This window comes from Mytilus trossulus, chromosome 4 (genome assembly GCF_036588685.1).
Source record: "Mytilus trossulus isolate FHL-02 chromosome 4, PNRI_Mtr1.1.1.hap1, whole genome shotgun sequence".
Lineage (NCBI taxonomy): Eukaryota > Metazoa > Mollusca > Bivalvia > Mytilida > Mytilidae > Mytilus > Mytilus trossulus.
In genome coordinates, this window is record NC_086376.1 from 47,222,721 (window position 1) to 47,248,618 (window position 25,898).

At 29.4% G+C, this 25,898-nt stretch overlaps 1 protein-coding gene across 6 annotated transcripts; it reads right to left on the reverse strand.

Annotated features, from left to right (window-relative positions):
* Nucleotides 1-1,889: 1,889 nt before the first annotated feature.
* Nucleotides 1,890-25,417, reverse strand: LOC134715403 (sperm flagellar protein 1-like). 6 transcript variants are annotated; one of them, XM_063577559.1, is made up of 8 exons: nucleotides 25,048-25,417; nucleotides 17,086-17,197; nucleotides 15,957-16,099; nucleotides 13,166-13,277; nucleotides 11,708-11,740; nucleotides 8,727-8,759; nucleotides 6,717-6,849; nucleotides 1,890-3,789 (listed from the first exon to the last, which is right to left on the reverse strand). In XM_063577559.1, exons 1-8 carry the CDS (start codon nucleotides 25,211-25,213, stop codon nucleotides 3,661-3,663), a joined length of 861 nt encoding a protein of 286 aa, XP_063433629.1. In that variant the 5' UTR covers nucleotides 25,214-25,417; the 3' UTR covers nucleotides 1,890-3,660. The 6 variants fall into 6 exon arrangements, with proteins under 6 accessions (XP_063433629.1, XP_063433628.1, XP_063433626.1 ...); XM_063577558.1 differs by having other exon boundaries at nucleotides 1,890-3,444; nucleotides 15,894-16,099; XM_063577556.1 differs by having other exon boundaries at nucleotides 15,894-16,099; nucleotides 25,048-25,416.
* Between the last annotated feature and the right edge of the window lie 481 nt (nucleotides 25,418-25,898).

Below are 25,898 nucleotides of genomic sequence, written 5' to 3' on the forward strand. Positions count from 1 at the left end.
TATCTTTAGTATATTAGCTTGAGCAAGCATTCTAGTACCTCAAACAAATAATGACTATAACAGAATAGAATAGAAAATGGAAGCAGTGAATATGTCATGGAGACAACAATCCCACCAAAAAAACAGAAAACATCCCTTTGGTATATGTCTGATGATGCAGGCATAATCAAATTCATGATTAAAACTTTAAGTGCCAGAATTGTAGTTCTAATTTTAAATTTTTGGTGAAATTCTCTACCAAAATACTTGACCTATACTGTCATAGATAAACTTTCAAGTGGAACTCAAGTTAATTTGACTCCTGTTACCTGTTATATTTAGTCATAACTGATATAAAGTGCAAAATTTGGAATAAATATAAAAAAAAAAATCATATGATGACTGGTATTCATCTTATTAAAGATCCTACAGGAATTCTGATTTTTCATTTCAAAATACCTGCACTTTTGTGGATATTTTATTTTAATGGTTTTGCCAAAGTCTGCATACGAAAATTGGTATCCAACAAATAATAATGAATCCACAGTATGCAGAATTTATCAAAAACACAAAATCAAATATAAAACAAAAGTTTACATGCTGGAATGTATAACCTGATTAACTTTAGGATGATTTATGTTAAAATGTTGTAAAGTGAAGGTTTTAATACAAATATCACACAAACTAACATTATCAATGATCCATGACAATGACATCACAGTCAGATAAAAGGAACTAAATCAGACTCTTTAAAAATTACCTCCCTTTGCCTGCAACAACATTATACATATGAGTAAAATTAACAAGTTATTTGCATTAAAGCTATATACACTGAAAACTACAAAATTCATACTTTTTTGGTTTACACTATAAAGCTAAATTTCGGCATAGAAATTTATTCAACTGTAGACGATAAACATTCAAAGCAAACAAAATATAAAAAGACAGGATTTACTGCAGCCAAGTAAACATAATATAGCCATATAAATCACAGATATGCTTATTTATAACAAATAGCCATAAAGAAGATCAAAGATACCAAACAAACAGACAACCAATAAGCATAAGTCAATTAAAGAAGTCATTATCATGGTAAAAAGAAGAAGGCACAACTTGTGCCGCACAAGATGTCTTTTGAACAACCTCGTCAGCCAAACATTTTTTATTTTTTTTATTTCTTCAAACCCATCTCAACCCCATAAAAGATTTTTTAGAAACATATATACCTAATAGTGGTGTTTAGTTGAATTATTTTTAAATTCTGTTTTCCACATCTGAGGCAAGGCTTACTCACTAAAATTCAGATAAAAAAAAACATATTTCCTTCAACCCTCTCTCTTAAAATGATACGATGAATTAAACCTAATTTATTTCCTTATAAATGCTGTATTGGGAATTCCAATAATTAATCATATGAACCTGCAACTACACTTATCAAATCAACTGGTAATTATTTCTTCAAAAATATTAAAATCAAAAATTAACAGGGTTGCATTCAATATTGTAGCAGCTACATAGATTTACTGATCAAGTAGCTAGCCTAGCTGCTATCAATGTCTATGAAGCAGTTAGGCTAGCTAGATGTTCAATAGTCAAAAATCTTTGTAGCCCTATGTAGTGGCTAGGTTGAACGCAACCCAGAACACTTATACACTGTGAAATATGACAGAAGCACTCCTATTATGTTAGAACACTACTGGCTATTTAATTATATGGCTGAAAGCAAAACATTTACAGCAGCAAGCGTCAAATATACAAAGTATTTTGATTAAAATCATTGACTAGAGAAGTGAAAAAGAATTGCTTTAAAAAACATATATATTAAGTTTTGAAATACCCATAACCAATATAGACTTTGTTATTAGAATATGTATGCACATTAGTAATAAGAATACATGTACAAAATGTACATACAAAGGAAAATAGTTTTTTATGTAGACATCATATCAAAGGTTTATAAATTCTGATAAGACTTAGCAGATTTGAAAAGAAACTGAATTTTATATTTTTATAAACTCAAAGTATTTAACTTAAATATAAAAAAAAAATTAATTGAACAAAATATTTGAAAATGTAACTGCAAAATATACCCATAAATGTTTACTTTCTACAGTCAGAACCATTTTAAAATACCAGAAGCGTTAAAATCAATGACCCTGAAGCCAGAGAGGTAATATTTAGGAAACTATCTATACAAATTATCAAAAAGAAATTTTTATTTAAACTTATGTAGGCTAAAACTACGACAAATTTGCCCACTTAGCCAAGTGAACACAGATCAAAGATACTTAAAATGAATATATATATACAGATGCTTCACATTTCATAAAAAAATACTAAATATTCACATCTTATATAAGGGAGACAAATCATGAAATATGCAATTACTGAAAAGTATGTATCAGAACTAATAATTAATCCAAACCAAGTAGGGTGCAGCTTTATATGACCACAGAGGTTGAACCCTGAACATTTGGGGCAAGTATGTGCCCTTTGGACCTTAATTTGAAATCAAGACCAAAAATTAAGAATCTGAATACACGGTTAGACTCAGCATATCAAAGAACCCAAATAATTCAATTTTTAAAGACATCAAACAAAGTTTTTTTGGCTCCAAATTCTTAAACTGTTGAGACCAAAACTCCCCAAATCGATTCCAAACCTTTTTTTAGTGTTAAAATTTTATTGATTTCTATTTGCTTATACTTAAGTTATTATCTGCAAATCATTTGTCTTTGGACGACGCTGACAACGCAGACAACAACAACGTGAAACCAATATACGACCAAATTTTTTTAAATTTTTGCAGTCGTATAAAAACTGGACATCATAACTCCACATTTAAAACACAATATATTTATAAAAACATAAACTTAGTAAATCAATATAAAAAATAATTATTTGGCTATAGAAAGGAAAACTAGTCTAATTTCAAAAACATAACAAAGACAACAGATGCTTTCTACTTATATTATTAAGTACTAAACATTTCAATATGTACAGTTTTAAATTTTAACGAAATAATACAACAGTTCCTATTTTTCATATTTAACCACAATTTTAATTTGGTATTAAGACCTTAAAAATAACAAATGATCTAACCAATAAAATCGATGAAAATACATAAAACTTATTATCTTTACATATATTTCATTTAGGTAGCAGATGGTAAAGATACATGTGTAGGTGATATGATACGGTTTCGGATTGGTTTTATTTGGTAAAGGTTAGGTAAATCTAGATTCATTATAACAAATAGATTCATGTAATTCCTGAAGCTTACTTATACATTTTGTGTAATTCAAAAAAAACATCAGTTATCTACACAAAAGTAATTTATCTATATCTTTTAGTTGTCACATAATACATTCCTTGCACTTGTGAGAGTTGAGTTTGTAAGTCTTCTATTCTGATTTCTTTTAAGTGAAGTAGTTGTTCTAATCTCTTTATTTTTGAATTCAGTATCTGCAAAGAAATATAAACAATTGAAAATCATTCTAAATATCAATAACCAGTATGTCCCCTTTCCGGGATTTTTGGGGATCAAGGTTGGGTTAAACTATATTCCTTGTTATGATCATATATATCTGTATCCATTTAGTAATCGATTCACACTATCCCTGCAGATTCCTTGAAATTCTAAAAGAACATCAGTTATGTATATTTCTATGCTACAGTAAATTATCGGTATCTTTTATTTGTCACATAATACATTCCTTGCACTACTGAGAGTTGTGATTGTAAGTCCTCTACTCTAATATCCTTAAAGTGAAGCAGTTGTTCTAATCTCTTTATTTTTGAATTCAGTATCTGCAAATAAATTTAAACAATTGAAAATCAGTCTTAACAAGTGTAACTGCGAGCTACTGCACACTAATGATACCCCGCCACAAATGGATGATGATAATGGCTATCATGTGTAAAATGATACATGTGTTCAGTAAATAGGAAGTTGTCAATTGATGAATCTTTAAACGCATCACACAGTAAAGCTGACATATATTAACCCTGAAACCAATTTTCAGAAATCCTTGTAATGTAGTTCCTGAGAAAAATGTGACGAAATTTAAAACTTGGCCATCATGTGTAAAATGATACAAGTGTTCAGTAAACAGAAAGTTGTCTAGTGATGAATCTGAAAATGCATCAAACGGTATAGCTGACTTATATAAACCCTGAATTTCAGAAATCTGGCATTGTAGTTCCAAAAAATATTTTGTTCTTTAAAACTATATAAATATCTGGAAGAAATGTAGGCTTGAAAGCCTTTGCAATGCAAAAATCAATATAATTCATATTTCTAAAGGGCAAAATTCGTTATTGACACTGATTTTCGAATTTATCTGTGGCATTGCTGATATTAACCTTTGATATATGTTCGATAAAAATCTGGCAAGAATTGTACATCAATGAAATTTTTCAGTTAATCCAGGCAAAAATTTAACGTGTGAAAGAGGTGACAGTCCCGGGACATGACCCAGTATTTCTATATTCCCCATCAACAAGCTGCACAGAGAACAATCACCCTTATAACCTGGTTACTGTCAGTGAACCTGGATATTTTCATTAGTTGAAAATTTTGTGACTTGACATTTAAACAGGGGTTAAGTTAAAGAAGTCTGCCATTCCAATGGATATTGTTAATTTGTACTAACTATTCATTCATTGGATAATTTGATACATTAACAATTCCAAAATCAGTAAAAATTAAAGAACCTTAGTGAGCACGCTCACATACCCACTGTCCCCACATTTTCATTGGAGAAATTAAATAAGTGTAAGGAAAAACTGTTGCAGTAGTACCTTAAAGTAAATAAGTTCAAAGGGGCGTAACTCCTAGAAAAAATTGAATCACAATTTCCCCTCGATATGCACAACTACATAGTATGTCCTTATTATCTGAAAAGGTTTCGTGAAATTCTGTTGTGTGGTTTGAGAGGAGTTGAGATGACAAACTGTTGCAGTAGTTCCTTAAAGTAAATAAGTTCAAAGGGGTGTAACTCCTAGAAAAAAAATTGAATCGCAATTTCCTGCTGATATGCACAACTACATAGTATGTCCTTATTATCTGAAAAGGTTTCTTGAAATTCTGTTGTGTGGTTTGAGAGGAGTTGCGATGACAAGAAACAGGACTGATGGACTGACTGACGGACTGACGGACTGACTGACGGACGGACGGACGGTACGACAGACAGACGGACAAACGGACGGACGGACAGACGGACGGATGGACGGGTCAAAAACATTATACCCTCCGCAACTCAATCTTATTGCGTGGGGTATAATAACCCCTGCACAAAAAAATCCACATATAAGGAATACAATATTATGATTTTGACAGAGAACAATTTTTTTGAACTAACCAATTTTTGTTTAGTAATAATTTTACTAGTATAAAATTACATAGTTTAACTCCCAAAAACATCTCAATATGATTATGCCCCTTAACTTGCTCACAAACATTTTATATTTTAGCCTTCAACAGTTTGATCTGGACTTTTTCAGGATCAGAAAGTTATAAAACACATGCATGCATTCTGTCAGATGTAAAGATGTAAAATCTAAGTTATCTTTCTTTGGTAGATTGTAAATAATCCTAACCTTTTTTGGCTTTCTATACTAAAGGGAATTTCTATACTAAGTATAGAAGTAAAGTAAGTCACTGAATTAAATTACAGATAAAACCAGATGCTCTGCAGGGCACAGCTTTATATGACCCCAGAGGTCGAAACCCTGGACACAACATTCAAGCTTGATATAGCTCTGAATTTGGATTGTGATTAAATAATTGACACAGCATAGAATGAATGTGGTCTTATTAGTAATCCAAATACACGGTTAGATTGCTCATATCAAAGAACCTCAATAATTAATTTTTTTATAAAATCAAACAAAGTTTATTTTTGGACCCTTTGGAACTCATGTGGACCAATTTAAAAACGGGAACCAAATTCCAAAAACTTTATACAAGGTTAGATTCAGCTTATTTCAGAACCCCAAGAATTCAAGAATTACACCCCATTGAAATTGGTGAAGAAATAAGCAATTTATACAAATTATTAGAAAAGTATTGTTTTTGGCCCCTAATTCCTAAACAATTTGGGCCATTATTAGAAAAGTATTGTTTTTGGCCCCTAAATCCTAAACAATTTGGGCCATAACCCCAAAATCAATCCTAACCTTCCTTTTTTTTGAAAGGAACCTTGTGGTACAATTTCAGAAAGATTCATAGACTTACAATAAAGTTATTGTCTAGAAACTAGAAAAATACTTATTTTGACCCCTTTTTGTGTCCCTTGTTCCTAAACTGCTGGAACCACAACCCCCAAAATCCATCCTAAACTTCCTTTTTGGTTTCAAAACATGTGTTTAAATTTCATAGAGACCCATTCACTTAAACTAAAGTTATTATCCGGAAACTAAGTGTTGACACTGATGATGACAAGACATGATACCAATTGCAAAATGACCTCAAAATTTTTTGGTGGTCGTATAAAAATTTAAAAAGAAATATAAAAAGAAAATCTTATAAAAAATACCTAATTTCTGGGAATCATGCAATTTGAAGATCAAAATAAATATTCAACATTAAAGATTAAAATTTACAAAATTAAAAATTTGGAGGTCAAATAATGTTTTGCAAATAAAGATAAAATCAAAACTTGTCCCTTGGAAAATTGGAATAAATTAGCCTCTCAATACACAAATTTAAGAAATTTCATAAATGGTAAGCATACTTTAATTGTTTCAGTTTTAGCAAGACTTTCCATTTCCTTTTCTTCAAGTAAACTTCTGGATACATTTTCTGATGATGGTACAATAAATAGTTTTGGTTCATACAAAGGCTGTTTTCCATCTCCTAAATATGTCCTGGAACAAAAATAAAAATATTTGACACTGTAAATAAGCTAGCAAGATGATTGCATATATACTGTCATCTTTTTCAAGAATGTTCATCTGAAGACATGTTTTTTTTTATTGGTATTTTTTAAATACATAGTGATTTTACTTTTTTCTCTGAAATGAAATACAGAAATTGCAAAAAAAAGGCACTTGTTTCTGTAAATACATAATTTAAAGTGTTTTTAAAAATATCAATAGACACATGCACATTATATATATAGTCACACAATTCTGAATACTATTTCATAATCCAGATGAGAATTGTTTCATTATCACCTCTAGGTGTAGTCATGAGGAAGAAATCTCAGCCAAACAATTTGCTTTTTTTTCCACATTGTACAATAAGAAATAAAAACTAATGTTTCTGTTTATCAACTATTCTTCCTATATACGTTCTTCAAATATTTTGTGTTACAGTATAAACCATAAAAGTGATAAAAATATTTTGTTTAACATTTTATCAAAGGTTATTAAAAAAAAAAGGTCCTAGAGTTGAAACGAAAACTCATGGGGAATTTGAACTTAGTTTATAGACCTGAAGGTGGAAAATTAAAAATTGAATGTGATCAAACTTTATGAAATCAGAAACTTAATAAGTCATAAAAATTTAACCACTTCATCTGCATTCAGAACAAAATTTAATTTTGTCTTAAAAATCTGATAAAAACATTCTTAGAGCAAGTACACAATAGCCTATTTGCCAGTTCCTGTAATTGACCCTGTTATTAGAGAACCCTTTTGTAGTTGTCTCCCTTATGAGGGACATTAATTTTTATTTACAATGGAGAGCTGGCGGAAAGAGCAGATTTACCAGTGTGTAATGTGAGAATTCTTTAAGACTTTCAAATCTTTTATTTACAATAATTTGTTGTTACTGTAAGCTAAATACTTTTGACATCAGATATTATTTTTCAGGAAAAATTAGTTTAACCGTGGACACATCACTTTCAATTTGTCATGCTTTGCATTGCCAAAAGCCAGTTTTGTCAAAGTGTTTATCCGGTATAGAACTAGTCATCAATTGTCAAAGGGAAGTCATTCCTTTGAAATGAGTGTAATAACAGAATCATATTGGTATTTGGCAAATGGACTATTGAAGGCAAAATGTCCACGTAAATAGTGTATGATGTAACTCAAAAACAAAATCTATATATCTAGCCCATATTCAAAAGTGCAACCAAAAGTATAAAATCTTTACATACTATCACTAACAATCCTTCAGTAATATTTTGACAAGGTTTTTAAAAACACTTTGAAGATTTGATATGAACCAAATTGAAAATAATTTTAATTATCACAATAAATGTATGAATTTATTTCAGTAGATTGTATAGAAATTAGTCATATACAACTGTATATCCTTAATTGTATGCAGAATTTAATATCTATATCTAATGGGAACTTTTATTATGCAAGAACTAAATTGAAGACCTATTGGTGACCTTCTGCTGTTGTCTGTTCTCTGGTCGGGTTGTTGTCTCTTTGACACATTCCCCATTTCCATTCTCAATTTTATTATATGTTAACTGCACTTCTATCATGTCTATATTTTGCTCCTTAGATGAAATGCATAACACATCAACAACAAAAAGTTATATGAAATTTCTTAACATGCATCAACTCCGTGAAAAAACATTTTGTTAAAATTTGAACTGATAAATGGCATGAAACTGCATAACTAAATTATTTTAAAGCATATGTTAAATTTCTATTCTGATTTCAGTACTGAGGTATGAAAATATATGATAAATTATAACTTAGTATCTTTATACAGCAAAATCTTGACTAAAGGTTAAAATATTAATGTAGCAATTAGCTCTAAAGCAACTGACGCTACTTCTTACCAATAATAAGGATTTTTTGGTCTCGGATAAGCTCTACAATAACACAACAACTTATTGTAACAGCATGGTATTTTTAGATTATTTCTTTGATATAACCAATATTTCTTTATAGAGTGGCTGACTATTTTGAGCTTATTATAATTAATGTAGTCATAAACTTTAATTCATATTTTTCCATTTTGGATACCTCTTTACAAAGTTGGCAAAGTGAGACTATTTCATTCATTCCATTACATCTATGCTTAATCATACATATTCCAAGATATTAATTATCTGTTTTGAAAATTTTAATTAAAAACATTGACCATAGAATGATGGGTAATCTGTTTTAAACAAATTCACATAACTATGTTTTTAAGATTGTCAGTGCTTTATTTTTCTATTAATAGTACCATTTATATCATTTATTGAAACACATATTTATTACATATTTATAATGATATATTGTTATTTGCTTAAAATCCAGTGGCAAATATTTCATGCATGTTGAAGATAAACAATAAACTGACAATAAATACAATCGATAGGTCTTATAGAGGCTGTCCAGAATAAAGTTGGACTGTCCATGGAAAATGGAGGTATATTGGAAAGGGACAGACATTTTGCCATTCAGCTTCAGACCATTCAAAGAGTTGTTGCAAGGATTCTTAACATGCAGATGGCACTCTCTTTACACAATGCATCAGATTTAACATCCCCATTCTGATCATAAGTGGCTGCTTAGTTATATACCCACCACAGCTAAACAGGTCCAAAATTTTAGCAAGAGCTTTATAATGCATGTAAGAAGAATACCAAAGTGACCACATTTCTATTCACCAGTCATCCTTGACAGGGGCGAATCCAGCCTTTTTTAAAAGGAGGCATTCCCAACCAAGGACAAAGGGGGTTCCAACTGCATGGATTGTCCAAAAAAGGGGGCTTCCAACCCTGGGACCATTCAACTGAATCCTCCACTGTCAAGGGATCATATTTTGAGGAATTATGTATTTTAACCAGGTATCTTTTGTTTTCACTTAATCGTAGTTAGCATTTAAATGTATTGTTCTATCATAATTATCTATAGACTATAGTGAATTCTAAGTTCAGTCCATGTGCACCTTTTTGTTAAGAATTAAATACTCAAACTTCACAAAAGAACATTATAAAACTATTAATAAATTATATAGTAACATACAATTGTGTCATGCTGTTTTAATCTTTAAACATATGATGATAAAACCCCAGGTTCTTATCATTTGTAAATATAGTTAATCCAAAACTGGTACAATGGCCAACTTATTGATAGTTTTAACTACACTTAATGATTTATCAATAGTAAATACACCATAAAATTAGAAAAAAAATTGACAGGCTGTTAATCAGACAGTAATGGAAGCATTTACATTGATTTGGTCAGCTAATGTCAACATGGCATATTTAGTGACGGATCAATTTTATTAAAAAACTAGAGAGTATTATGAATTCCAACTTATGATGTGATAAATATTTAGGAAGACTTTGCTTTTGCATAATTCTGAACTTTGCCACTATTATTTCACAACATAGTTAGCAATGTTGTGATTAATATACATTTAGAAGAAGTGTATTCAAGTGTTGTCCTGTTAATTTGTGTTGCTGTGTTGCTGTTTCTGTTGTGTGTACCAGAGAGATATCCTCTTGTTCAGCATTCATATTTTCATAGAAACAAACAGTTATAGAGTTATTAAGCTATACAGCAAGATAGATTTAAAACTAACATATATTTACAAGGTGGGCAGTTCTTGAAAAATAAAGACCAGCTATTAAGAAAATGTAAAACAAGTATAAATGGGGAATGTGTCCATGGGACGCAGATGATGATGCCCAGCCATCGTAACTGAGGAACAGTGAAAGTGACACTACCAAAATTTGAACTTGATCTGAGATTTATGGTAATAATTATTGTGTATAAGTCTCAGAACCTTTGGTTGAGGTTAACTCAAGTCTCAAAGAAAAGAAACTGAAAAATTCAGCAATTTTCCAATAGGGAAACAGGCATAACTCTAGAACAGTAAAAGTGGCACCAGATCAAAAATAAACTTGATCTGTATTTTGTGTTTATACGCATCATATGTGGATAAGATTCATAACACTTGGTTGAGGCAAACTAAAGAAAGAAAATGAAATCATAAATTCAGCAAGTTTTAAGTTTATAAAGGGGCATAACTCAAGAATGGTAAAAGTGATACCACCCAATTTCAAAATTTGATCTGAATTGAGTGGTTATAATTAAGTCATGTGTATAAGTTTCATATCATTTGGTTGAGGCAAACTAAAGTAAAAGAATGGGTTAGCAATTTTTCCGTTTGTAAAGGGATGTTATATACTCTAGAACAGTTATAGTGACGCCAACAAAATTTAAACTTGATCTGGGTTTTGTGGTCATAAGCATTTTGTATACATTTCATAACATTTGGTTGAAGCAAACTAAAGTTAGAGAATGTATACATAAATGATATGTTTAATGCAATAATAGTTGCTAGCATTAAATAAAAAGTTTTATAACGTTTTTACATATATTTTTTACACTGTCAAATTGTCAATAACATTTAACACTATTCCAAATCTTTCAAATAACCAAAAAGTGAAGACAAAACAATTGTTGAATATTTGTGTTCCAAGTAACACTTATACCTACATATTTCACAGGACTATCCATTATAAAACTTACTTCATCTAAAATTGTTATATTAAGCAAATGTCCATATCTCCATATAAAGATTAAGTAAGACAAATTGGTCTAAATTATGTCATTCAAGAAGCACTTTCTTGTTTATTTTTTATATAAAAGTCTTTTACAAGACAGACCTTATTTTGAATTGTTAATAAAGCATTAATAATCCATTTAATCACTCTCACAAAAAAAATCATTTTCTTGTTTATTATCTTTCACCATTGAACAAGTGTAGTATATAACAGACACCCTTTCCATTATATCACAAATAAACACAACTATATACCCATCAAAATCGTTGAAGCTGGCAGTAAATAAACTGAAAAATATCACCATGAAGTTTAATATAAACTAAATATTTTCAAGCAAACTATACCAACTTTAGTCATGATCTTATCTTAAAGTTTGATACATGTAGACTTAGTCTGTAGTATTCTAGACTTAAAGTTTGATACATGTACATTGTAGTATTCTAGAGTTTAAGTTTGATAGTATTCTACACTTAAAGCTTGAAAAATGTATAGTATTCTAGACTTAAAGTTTGATAGTATTCTAGACTTAAAGCTTGAAACATGTATAGTATTCTAGACTTAAAGTTTGATAGTATTCTAGACTTAAAGTTTAATACATGTAGTATTCTAGACTTAAAGTTATATACATGTAGTATTCAAGACTTAAAGTTTGATAATATACTAGACTTAAAGCTTGATACATGTAGTAGTCTACACTTAAAGTTTGATACAAGTAGTATTCTAGACTTTAAGTTTGATAGTATTCTAGACTTTAATGTCTACAGTAAAATAACTGAATTAATATACTTGTAAGTGAACAACTGACTTATTAGGACTCAAAGGATTTATATCTGAACCAAAAGTGACATGTATTGCATTTCAAATATACAAAATATGAATATGGTACATCATGAAAATATGAGAAGCTACTTATAATATCTATATTAAGTCTGATGGTAGTACTTATAATATCTATATTAAGTCTGATGGCTGTTAATAGATTTGATCTCCATTTTTTTGTGAAACAATGTTTTTAAAAGGTTTACTTCAGACACAAACATAAAATTTCCAGATTGAAAACAACATTCACAGTATAGGCAGCATATATACTATTCAAACTTTAAATGTATGCCAATATAGAGTAAAGAATATCAATTCTATTACAATTAAAAATATATTTGTTTTTCTGCTTTTTAAGTGGCATTATTAATATTGTGTATTCTGCATGCTGATAAAGAAACAATAAATGTTTATTCTTGCACTTTTTTCTCAGAAATTAAGCAGGTTTCTCCCCTTCTATGAGCTGATTAACAAAACACTGTCAGCCAATCAGACGATGTGTTATATCCAAAATTAAATTATTTAAAAATAGTGCAGCTAGTCCTCAAAACTCTAAAATAGACTGAACAGAACTGAACTGACCACAAGCAAAGTATCTAGTCATTCTATTGAGATATCAAACACAACAATATCTATATAGAACTTAGCTGACCACAAGCAAAGTATCTGGTCATTCTATTGAGATATCAAAAACAACAATATCCTTACAGGACTTAACTGACCACAAGCAAAGTATCTAGACATTATATTGAGTTATCAAGAACATCAATATCCATACAGCCCATTGGAGGGAGTTGTGATTCCAAGGCATAAACAGGGAGATAAACAGGATAAAGTGGTTCCTGAATACCCTACAAAAAAAAAATTAACAAAAAACTAAAAATCCAACTTACGATCTGTCTGGGTGACTGTGTGGAATTTCTCCTCGTTGATATTTTCTAGGTGATGATACTTTTTCTGGAGAATGTCTCCCTGTAGATTTTGATGTAACAGGAACTAATGCTTCTGTTAAAAAGTTAAAATAGAATGATTAATATAATAAAATTCAGAATTAAAGTAAAGGAGTAGGCCACATAGGACCACTTTTGGCCCAAAAGTAAGCATTTTTACAAATTTATCAAATGTAAATTTAATCTTAATTGAAAAGAATAATACTTTTGTATGCTGCTTTTGATAATACATGTGCAATACACATGCATCAGGAACAAGCATTATTAATAAATGCAATATTGCTGAAATTTTCACAATCCTAATCTGCTGGATGGTTTTTGTTAAAAATGGAAGTGTCACGCTTGTGTTCTGTGAGTCTTAATATTACACATTTTTGCAATATAGAATTGCATGAACGCAAGTTAAAGCTCATATAATTTACCATATAAAATTGAGAATGGGAATGTGTGAAACTGACAACAACCTGACCATAGAACAGACAACAGCAGAAGGTCACCAATAGGTTTTCACATACAGCGAGAAACATGTATACTTTATTATTTGTTGTCAATGTTTGTTGAGAGTAGTTTAAGGATAAGAGTGAAATTCTATGTACATGTAAGTGGGATTTATTCATGTTCCACTAACAACTTGAAACTTTAATAATTAAATAAAGTTAAAATTTATAAAGTTACACACTACTTTATATTTCAATTGACCTGACTGGCAGAGCAATTAAAGTTAAAAGCAATTTTAAAGCAATTAAATCATAAATAGTTTTATGAAAAGCTGTTACATTTAAATATTTTGACATAGAGAGGTACTGAGATTTAAAACATTCAATATAGTTTACATATATATAAATAATTACTTGTTCAAATTTCTTAACGATAAAGTTTATATTATTCAAGTTATATTTTAGATACAATTATTGTTAACTTATACCCTGGAAAATGTATATTGTTTAGATAAGTATCTTGAAGTAAAAAACAATGAAGCTTTAAAACCTTGCACAGATCCAAAAACAGTACTACTTGAAAACCTTCATAAATCATATACCTGTCAGACTAAGATCAAATATTTGATATCAAATTTCACTATGAAGGTAAAATGATTAAGTAATGAAACTTTGACAATGGAATCTTATAATGCATGGTTCTTTCAAAATTGTCATAATTATTACATAATAGAGAATACAACGATTACAGCTATATATAGACATTAACACAGAAAAAGAAACAGCAAATGTTAGAAGGTATAATCGTGTGAGGTTACATGTTAATCCATGCAATGCAGTTAAGAGTCAAATCCACCACCTCCAATGTGAATTATATCTGTTTATAATATTACTTCCTTACACTTTCATTTTAAATAAAGAGGTCTCACAGGGGTACCAGCTAAATACTTAATAATTCATTTAGCCATGGTAATTTTTGAGTCATGCCATCTACTCTGACTTCTTTGGAGTAAATTTTTATCATTTTATATTTTATTTATGAACACTAAATTGGCCCAAAAAAATATTTTTGTTTACAACTTCTTAATTAATAGCAACCCAAAAGAACAATCTATATTTTTGAGTATTGAAAAAGAAAGTTATTTGGATTTTTTAAACAACTAAGCACTCATTAATGCTATGACTACAGCCTTTCAGGAATTCAGAAATATAATTTACCTATAACAATGAAACATATTAAATATTGACATTTGCGATCATAATATTCTCTCTTTTAGCAAATCAATAAATTAAAATATGAGACTTTTCATTAATGTTTAAATATCTTATAACTTCATTATAACTATTATTTGCCTATACCATACAAATAGCTGAAGACATGATATTTTTTAGAGGTTAAATTAGTTTTTTATGCAAAGTTGTTATTACTTGTGCAGAATGACATGAATAATAGATTACTTGGCATAAAATATAAATTAAGTAACATATATCAGAGAGAATCATTGACAACATGCTAATATCAGAGAGAACCATTGACAACATGCTAATATCACAGAGCAAGAACTATTCATAAGTTTAACACATTTAGGAATTGCCTGAAATGAAGTATAATATAATCTTATTAGGGGAAAAAAGGACTTCTATCTATTTATTTATTTATTAATATCTGAATACTAAGCATTTTTTATTTCTGTCATATGTACTGCAACAACAAACAAATCACCAACATGTTTACCATTTAAGCTTCTATTTACTTCAGAAATCCAGTTAAAAATGTAAAAGTTCTGTTGATAAAAATAATGTTTCACTTGCACTGGTATTCTCATTGACATTTATTTGACATTACTACATTATGCAAACTCTTAACTTAATTCAGACATGTATCTCATCTTATTTTCAAATATGATTTAGGTTTATAGACTTAACAATAGTCTCATGTGTACATGGAGTTAATCCTAAGATTAATTTGAAAATTGTTATATATACTATAAATTTTGGGGGGAAATTAAGATTTGCATTTATTTGAAATAAACCAAATATTTGACTTGTTTGAGGCATATATGTAGTTTAATAAAATTCAAAAAAAAAATGAAATCAAAATTCAGGTGTATTCCCTAAATGTGAAAAAGAACCTCTTACCAAGGCATCACAGACACAGCAAAAGTTGAGTGTAGAGTGAAATCCATTATTAAGTCACAGCAGACACATTCACTTCAAAGAAATTCCAAACTTACTTGAATCTTTGATCAAATCTTTGTCTATGGACATGGAGAGATCGATTTCCCGCCGACTCCTACCTTGTTTTTCCATCATCTTGTCAATCTGCATACGTAGTAACATCAAAACCTTTTCTATTACCCTAGGTTTTGGATTTGTGGTATTAGCCAGTGCCCTTATAACATCATCTGACAAGTCTAAATCTAATTTTCGTAGTACTCGTCTAAAAGATAAAAAAAATATAAAAAATTACATCACAATTTTTAAAAGTCATATTCTATGCTTAACCTTATTTCTAATTGAAGTACAAATGTATCAACTCTTTTGAAGTTATCTTTGAAGACTTGCATTTTGTATCATTTCACATCTTGGTGTCACATTCCATCTTTTTTTTTTACCTCTTTTCTGGTTTTCTTGTGTTGTTTGGTTGCTGTCTTCCACTTTCATTCATACTTGAAGCAATAATAAAACAGGTAGTTTTATACTATTTATATATATGTTTGAAGTTGAACTTTTACAAAAATGTTCAAAATGTATAAATCAATGTATCAATTGAAAAAAGTTAAATGGGATGAGTGAAACAGGAAAAATGTTCAAGTTTAATATAATCTGAAATAGTGATGTTTTAGTCAATGTTAAAAAAAAATGTGAAACTCAGTGTTTTCATTTCATGCATCACTTGCATATCTTTTCTGTTGATTTTTAACATTGGGTTATTTTTCCTTATAGTAAAGTGAGTTGACCCTTTCAGAGCATAACCAGTATGTTTGGTTGATAAATATAGAATTTCTGTTGTTAACATTTCTCAGTAGATAATGATATTCAAGTAGCCAAGGTTGACAATGTTTTTTCGAGGTAACAATGATCTGCTCTATCACCCTCTCAGCTATGTGTTATTTATATAATATTATCTTATATCATTTTTTATTACTTGTATTCCTTTTCATGTCAGTATTATTTCCAAGTATCAAAGGGATATTGCCTGGGGTACACTTATTTCTTTGAATCTCATTTAAATCTCTCCAAGACATTCATAAATTTTTAAGGTAATGATTTTTATTACAAATTGACACATTTAAATTCTGAATAAATTTCAATGGATAAAATGAAACCCAAAAGCCTGACAAAAACATCTATCCCATATTTCTTTTTATAATGATAGATACAGGTTTTTGTCATCGCTCAAAATGCCCAATAAAAAAGTCCTACCTATTTAATAAATACCAGTTCTCCATTTTTTGCTTCGTTGCTGCAGCTGGTGTATAATTGTGAAGCTCTACCCATTTAGGAAGATAATGTGCAACAATTTCTGCTACTAGCACTGAAATATAAATAAAAAAGTTTTCAGAAAGAATAGAAAAGAATTACCAAGATGCTTTCCTATCATCAGTGTTGATACTAGTACATGAAGGAAATGACAAATAATCAAACAAAAGTAAACAAACAATTAAGAAATTGAATGAAATCAGACATTAAAACCAAAGCAAGTCCTTTATGTGTCTGACAGGAGCCTGTTCTAGTGGTTGTTGTTGGTTACTGTTAAACATATTTGTTTTTTCTTTTAATATTGTTTTGTTTTTGGTTTTTTCATTTGATTGTTTACATTTTTTCAGGCCAGAGCTGACTAAATACTCACTGTATGGATTTGGCTCTTAGATGAAGGTTGATTAATAAGAGACCTATATCAATATCGAAAGGCCATTAGCCACCATCATTAAGCCACCATCATTTAATGATGGTGGCTAATGGCCTTTCGATATTGATATAGGTCTCTTATTAATCAACCTTCATCTAAGAGACATTTCTACAAGAACTTAAAGAAACTGAAGAGTCATGCAGAAAGTATTTTCAATAATTTATGGAAAAACATTAATTTATATTTATAAGTATTACACTGCAAGCATTTAACTTAAAAAGCTGAATACTATGACAATGACACTAAAAGACACTCTAGAGTGCAACCAAAAAACAAACTTAGTTTACATAGCACCTGGGACATTAACATAAAATTTACTGTAAAAAGTACTCAAACTTTAAAATGTTAAATGAAATGATGTGATTTTTTATGCAGTTAACTTCAACTTCACTTATTTTTTTGTTTTTCGGTAACTAAGTAAACAATGATGGAATCTTTATAATATTTGAGCTGTTAGTGATCATTGATCACAAATAAAGTTTCCTTGAAACGAAACACTTAACAAAACCGTGTCTATCCTGTTATTTTTAACTTTCCTGAGGTCGGTTGAAAAGTATCTTATTTATTTAAAGGATATTAACATTTAAAAAACCTAAACCTACACTACAGAAACTACCTAAATGTATGATTTAAAAACTTAAAATGTGTTTAAACCACTGAGACAGTGTAATTGTTGACATTACAGATAAAACAGAAAAGATAATTTAACTCTTGTTTTGGATTAGTTTCTAAGACACTAAACGTTTAAAAAATTGTCTGTGATTGTATCACTGAAATAAGACCTTCCATTTCACCAATCACTTTAAATATAGCTACTGTATAGAAAAAAACATCAACTTGTACTTATTTAAATAAATGAAATTTAAGTTCTTAGAATCTTTTAAGGAGAAATCAAAATTCAGTGTTACCATGCATGCAATAAGTATTTTTGCTTCATTTTAAATATAAATTTACTTCACACAAACTCTATTTTTTCAACTATTGTGAGGTCACTTTAGGTTAGAATCTAAAGAATTTGGAGCCAATAGAATTGGGTATGGGCTTTGGTGTCTTGTGAAGAGTTTTTTTTATATAAACCTGTTTGAAGTATTTTTAACAGGCTATTTTATTACTAGTATTTTATTTTAACTTTGAATTATTTTTAATTATGGAATTTGCATAATTTTTTGTGCTTGAAATTTTTAATAAGTTCTGTGTCGCGCACAACAAGTACTACATATACATGTAACAAAGAAGATAGCACATTTTCAATAGAATGTACTGTGGGACACAAAACACTATCTATATACAGCTCAAACATTGTAAAAACAATACAGATCGCGAATAAACATGAAATTTATTAAAAAATAAAAACACAAGAAATTATGCAAATTCCATAATTAAAAATAATTCCAAGTGGAAACAATAGCCTGTTGATTTTATTTATTTTCCATAACTGTTAATTAGGAAAAAACAAGCATCAATGGATAAAAAACTTCGTCTGATGAGTTTTTGCTTGATTTACTTGAGACCCCATTCTACCTTAATTATCAATACAAATACATTTTACATGTTTGAATCTATGAACATTTATTTACAAATGTTTGAGACCCCCATCTACCCTAATAATCAATACAAATACATTTTACATGTTTGAATCTATGAAAAATTATTTAAAATTTCATGTATGTATTTTAGCTTTTATGGAAAATAATTTCACTTATTTATGCTGTAAGATGTTGCCTAGGATACATGATGTGGTAGTACAGAAATTTACACCTTGTTCGATCACTTTTGTATAAGTACTTTGTATTTAATTTATTTATATAGAAAATAAGTTTTATGGTGTAAACACTAAAGCCAAAAAAACATACTTAATTTAGTTATAATGCAAACTATATGAATTGGTATTGAATAGTTAAGTTGTATAATTCAATCAAGAACTCAAAGTTCATTTACAAAAAAAAATAAACTAATAATTGGTATTATATATGCATATATAGAGAAACTGTTTCTTATCATAGCAATGCATGTATTTACATACATTTTTATACATGAAAGGACTACTTTGTGATTTTCTTATTCAGGAAAAATACAAATAAAGTAAAGAACCTTTGTGAACAGGCTCACATACCTGTACCCCACGTCCCAAAATATGTGCAAAGGGCATAACTCCTAGAAAAAATTGAATCATAATTTCCTGTTGATATGCACACTAAAATAGTTGATATCCTTATTATCTATTAAGTTTCATGAAATACTGTTGTGTGGAGAGTTGCAATGACAAGAACAGGACAGATGGACAGACAGACAGGTCAAAAACATTAAACCTGTAGCAAAAAATGCATGGGGTGTATTAAATTTATGATATGGCAAACATTTTTGGTAGGATACATTTGTAATACTCTTACAAATGTACACACAAACAATATACATTTTCAAATGTACATTATATAAAAACTGAATAGACATTTTACAAATCCACACCAAATGTAGATTACATTAACAATTTCTAACTCTGTACCAGTATGCATATATCCCTCTGTCTCCATTACATCTTTTCCAGCACATTGTAACTATAAATTTCAACCCAGTTTAGCTTGTCCTGGCCTTAACAATTACAATAATAACACAGAGAAAAATCCTGTATATCTAATAATTGATTAAGCTCAAAAAATGACTTTCCAAATAATACCTTACAACCTAGGACTGATAATAACGATATTTTATTTAAACAAGATACACATAATAAATAGTTTAAATGTATGAAATGTATACATTTCTACTTTAAGACTATTGATTTGCAATATAAGTTTTAATTCTGAGTTTCTTAGCACATAACCAGTTGTAATTTAATTTTTTTTCTTCAAAGTATTTAAACTTAGGGGATTTAATAGTTTCTTTTACGGACTGTCAGTAAAATAAAACCCAATTCAACATGGTTCAATGAGAACTATTCCATTTAAAATAGCTAAGTAAGATATCAATCGAATACCAATCAACAGTTAATACCTAACAATTTTTATCAGCAAATATGTCAATCCTCTATAACAATAAATTTAATAAAATTAATCCTCTTTTAGAAAATAAAACCTGCTATTCTTATAGTTGAAATACAATGTACATGTTATTTATTTTGATTGAATATTCATGTCAACAAAATATACAAAACACGGGAAATAACAAGTACATTTGTAAATGTATTTTTTTCCATTTATAAAAGTAATAATACTAAACATCCTTGTAACTTAGGAATTATTTAAAATCAAATTTATTTAGTATTAATTGTAAAATTGAGTGTTGATCCTTAGAAACATACTTGTTGTGTATAATCATTCAATTCAAAATACATTTTTACATCACATGGGTCAACTTAACTTTGGCCAAAAAAAATGAATTCTATATTAATGCCCCATAAGTAACAATTTTCCTGGTTTTAGAAAAGTTGACATGTTAAATCATCAGATCATGAGGGTACATATTGTGGTTCCATCTTTAAATCTTTAAAAGTCACTAAAAATTTGTATTTCATCCTGTTTCTAAATATGTGGTTTCAGTCTACTTGTTTAATTTTTACAGGCCTTATTATGGACACTTCAGGACTTCAGATGATTTTATTGGCATTTTGTACAGTATGTATTGCAAATGTATTGCATACAATGTCACAAAACAAAAATTTTACCATTGCCATATACATTTATTAATTGAGTTGGTCGATTATTATAATCATAATGATATCATGATAATCAGGCGGGAATATAATGGTTGTCACTACTGAAGAAGAAAACTGTGTTCCGTCCCAAATGACCACCAGACTTCACACCATGTTTTTAACAAATGTTTAAAATGGTAAGTGAGGTTTTCATTTGACATAGCCTTAGAATCATTATTTTTCAGCAAATATTTGTCAATTGTTGTTTATTTTTCTTATTCTGGTGATTATAAAGTCATTGAACATTGATACATGTACTTTGTAGATTAAAGATTTTTCGCAACTAAAAGGAGTTTATAACTTCTGTTTTTCAAAATTGGAATTTTCTCTCTGTCATTCAAACATAAGTCATGTTAGTGTTTATGAGTGTACTTGAGATAAATGCTTGTCAAAACAATATTTATACTTGTTCTTATACTGTTTATTATAATCATTACAGGAAGTACAAGTATGTGTATATTTTGTATCTCTTAAAACATAGGATTTCAAATTTGAACATTTTAATTATATTTTCTTAAAATCAAAACAAGACTTATAAGTGCCAGTGAGTGTTGCTTTCTCAATTTATTTCATGTTCATGTACCTACCCAATTTTTTTCAAAGACGTAATAGGAAACATGTCTCATTTATTTGAGGTGTACATGTGCTGCTGTCAAAATGTTTACTTGGAACCAATGAATAAACTTTGTTTAACCTCTAAAAACTTTTCAAGATGTACTATACAGTATTATGACACATCAAAACCAAAATTATAATAGCTTTTTCAAGATGTGATTATTATTTTGACTAATATATACATGCATGTGTGTCTTCACTTAAGCTTCCTTCAAGTATGTGAGAGAAAAAAAATCATGGAGGAAAGGTTTAAATATATGTTGTACAAAATGAATATACATGTGTACATGTATTAATATATAAACATGATAGAACCATTTGCTAATATAATAAACAATGATTAACTGTAAATTACAAGATATTACACATTATTATTACATGTATTTAAGAAAGGTGTTAAGTATGGTCAAATATAATACCTTGTGGCTACCCATATTAAAATTAGAAGAACATGACATGAAGAATTTATTTCAATTTGTAATACCAAATAAAAAAAATATGCATGTTTCCTATTACATCTTTGAAAAAAATTGGGTAGGTACATGAACATGTATGTAGGGATTTTTTTAAATTTCAAAATTTTCTTTTACATTCCGTCTATCATTTCTATGGGAGAAAAATTCTGATTAAAAAAAAATTAAAAAAAAACCCATCAGGTACGTACATGTAGGCTATTTCTAAGCTTAAAATATGGGGTCAGTAAGGCATAAAAGCCATTTTGAAAGGGAAATAGTAACACACATATTTTTTAATTGGCATAACTCACACCACATCTTCCTATATCTATATAACTATTAGGACAAACAAAGTATTTTTATAAGTTGAAGCATGCAAAAAAAACTTTTGAAATGATGACAGGGTATTCAAGTAAATATACAATGCATGTTGTTTGATAAATAACAGTAGAAAAATAAAAAATATATATATATAATTTCAAATGTACAAAAAAATGTACTTAATTGAAAATCGTTCTCTTTTTTCCACCAACATTTAAGTAGAATTCTCTTTCTTTCTTCTGGTCTTGTTTGTCGTGCGACTGTGAGTAATCCTAACAACAGGACCAACATGGGAAACATTAAGATATTTCCCATTCTTTTTTTAAACTTTTTTTTTAAAATATGTTAGAATGCCAAGGGAAAAAATAATTGATACAGACTTCGTTCCCTTTCACAGGTAACGCCTACCTCATATTATATTACATTATATTATATTAAAGTTTAAGTTCATGTAAGGCCGTTTTTATTAAATAATTTGGTTTACGGATCCGCCGACCCGAATTTTCGCTAATTCAAATAAAAATAAACGCACATTTGTCCTTAAAAATTATTTCCGCCGACCTCATATTTATTGATTTACTAAGAAAATTTTAAACGGAATTTTTGTGTTTACGTTTCGTATTCTGGTTCCTATTACTGCATTAAAAAAATCGTAAACCAGTGCACCGGAAACGTGACTGGTTAGCTTTCCTTGACACCCAAAAGCGAAAAAAGGTCTTGACGATACCAGTCGCATCCGTCATCGGACATTTTCAAATTTTAACAAGTTGATGAAACATCATTTTTTTATTGATAATTTAAGAAATTAAGACATAAACGGTTCATTATCTTAAGAAAAGAGGCTGCAGCATTGTATTTGCAGTGTGTAGCAGTTTATTTGATAAAAAATACAACTCAGCACCTCGAACATTTTTGCAAGTTCCGGTGCTTGTCACTCGAAAAACGTACATCAACCTAAATTTCGACGGCAAAATAAGTTTGTTACTTCATTTAAACGTGATAAAAGTTGCCTCTAGTAAATGTTTAATCCATTTATTGCATTAAAAACGTCATGTTCCTTTCCAAATAACTTGTCAAACATCGTTTATTTTTGAAAATTTTCTTGCATTCGTCCGCCATTTACCGATTTCTAAACTACGGATCTAAACCGGACCAGCTAAGACCGAAATCCGTACTTTTACAATAATTAATATGGACGCACCGGCGAAACAGCTGACAGACGAATATTGACCACAAAGGGAAAAATTATGTATGTCACATGCATTAAGAGACTTTTAGTTACATCTAATTGATTGGTGTCTATAATTCCCTATATTTTTTATGGATTAAATTTGTTTCAAACTTGATTAAAGTTGCTTAACTCCGAGACTATCACAGTTAGCTAATATCAATATATTATGGACCAGGTTAATAACTTGTATATTTTTTGATGAGAAACACTGAATTTCATACTTAAGATAGTTTTGAATTAAATTGTAATTGATATATTATAATTTCTTTACATTTTTCAAAATAAAAAAAATAAATTTAGTGCTAGATATTAAATATTTAGTTGGAAGTTTCTCACAAGAACCTAAGTAAACTTTTGATTTGAAATGTTACTTTAATTGTATACTCAGATATGAATTGAACAATATTAAAAGAACAGTATTTACATATGACCCTTTATACTATAGTAAAATCCAAATATTGTAGGGCACCACACGAATGAGCACTTCTCTTTCAAATCTCACCACTTCTCCCTATCAGTTTCAAAAAGAGAAGTCACTTCTCCCTATAATTCTGAAGAAGTGTGAGCCCTGCAGATATCCGTAAACCAAATAAAAAAAAAACCTGGAAAGATCTAGTTTAAATTTATTTTTTTTCCCTCCTCCTACCCTAAGTTTTTTGGGCTGATGTCCGTAAACCAACTTATTAAATAAAAACGGCCTAAGCTGAAAAAATGTATATATTTTGATTAACAGGATAAAAATGAAAATAAGATAAACAGTAAGTTTTTGCACATGTGCCAAACATATTTTGTGCTTAGTACTAGTAGAACCTGGGACTATTTTAAATACTAACTACATGTATACTATTTGTATACGAGTCCCAGGTAGAACACAACTTTGTTTACAAAGTGTAATACGGATGTCACATTAGAATTACATGTACATTTGTAGTTTATAGTTGAATCAACTAAATTCCAAATCAGTATTCATTTATTTTTGTAATTCACAAATTAATTTGTATCTCTGATCTTAGGCACCAGCTAGGACTCCCATTGAACATTCCTTATTAAAACCCTCATAGATGCGTGTAATGTGCCATATGTCTAGTAAAAATATAATTCTTTACATCTGATTCTGAAAACTTTTTGCATTTTGTATTGTTTTTCTACTTATTTTTCTCACCTCCATCCGAGAAATCTTTCACAACGTTTTTCTTTGGCCTAGAGAGTGGAATTCTATCAATCCAATGGTATAAATTCTCAACTTCAACATCGTCAAAGTACTCTTCCATGTCTACTCTGGTCAGTCCATTTAACTGTTTACGAAAAGTGATAGTGTCCATATCCATTGTTGAAATATCATTTAGGCAAAGTAGACAAACAGAAATAAGAATTACAAGTCAATACTAGTGTCAATACACAGTATATTTTATTTCCGTACTAATTTCCTTTAAACTCATTGAATACCCTGAATGCACATGGTTATTTAATCACCTGTGAAGAATAGCCAGGTACGGTAGAGTTTGTTGTCGTTTAGTTACGAAGTTGTACTTGACAGAAGTTTCATTTCCGGTTCCAAGCAGTAACAGTCGTATTTTTCAATTTACAAGAGTTATCTTTCTTTTGCCAAAAGATCAGCTAATCTGTTCATAATGTAAAGAAACACCAATTACATGGTCATTTTTATAAATTTTCTTCTTCGTCTTGGCTATAATGTCCTCAATGTCACGGTACCCAAATTGCACGGATTTGCAATTAATTTTAAAGGCCCAACTTGTAAGCAATAAAATGCCCCGCCAAGCACACCCTGATACAACTGCAGATGTAGATTTAGCATAGTAAAAAACCCCAAAATGTTATGTCAGTTAAAATTAAACACTTTTTAATTTTGGACCCTTCAAACTTTAATATGGACTAATATAAATGAAAACAAGTACCAGGTGAGCCTGAACATTTCTATTCAGTAGCATGCCATTCTCAAACTACATTTTAAGCTCCTTATTTAGATAGTCTCAGTCTAACAAAAATGTTGAA

Excerpts from the sequence above, each read along its gene's own strand:
- LOC134715403 (XM_063577558.1), bottom strand. The coding sequence starts at position 25,213 with ATGGATATGGACACTATCACTTTTCGTAAACAGTTAAATGGACTGACC. Across the intron at positions 17,198-25,047 it reads GAAAGATTTCTCGGATGGAG|TGCTAGTAGCAGAAATTGTT; the intron begins GTGAGAAAAATA and ends TTTATATTTCAG. Across the intron at positions 8,760-11,707 it reads AGCTTCAACGATTTTGATGG|AGCTTATCCGAGACCAAAAA; the intron begins GTATATAGTTGT and ends GTGTTATTGTAG.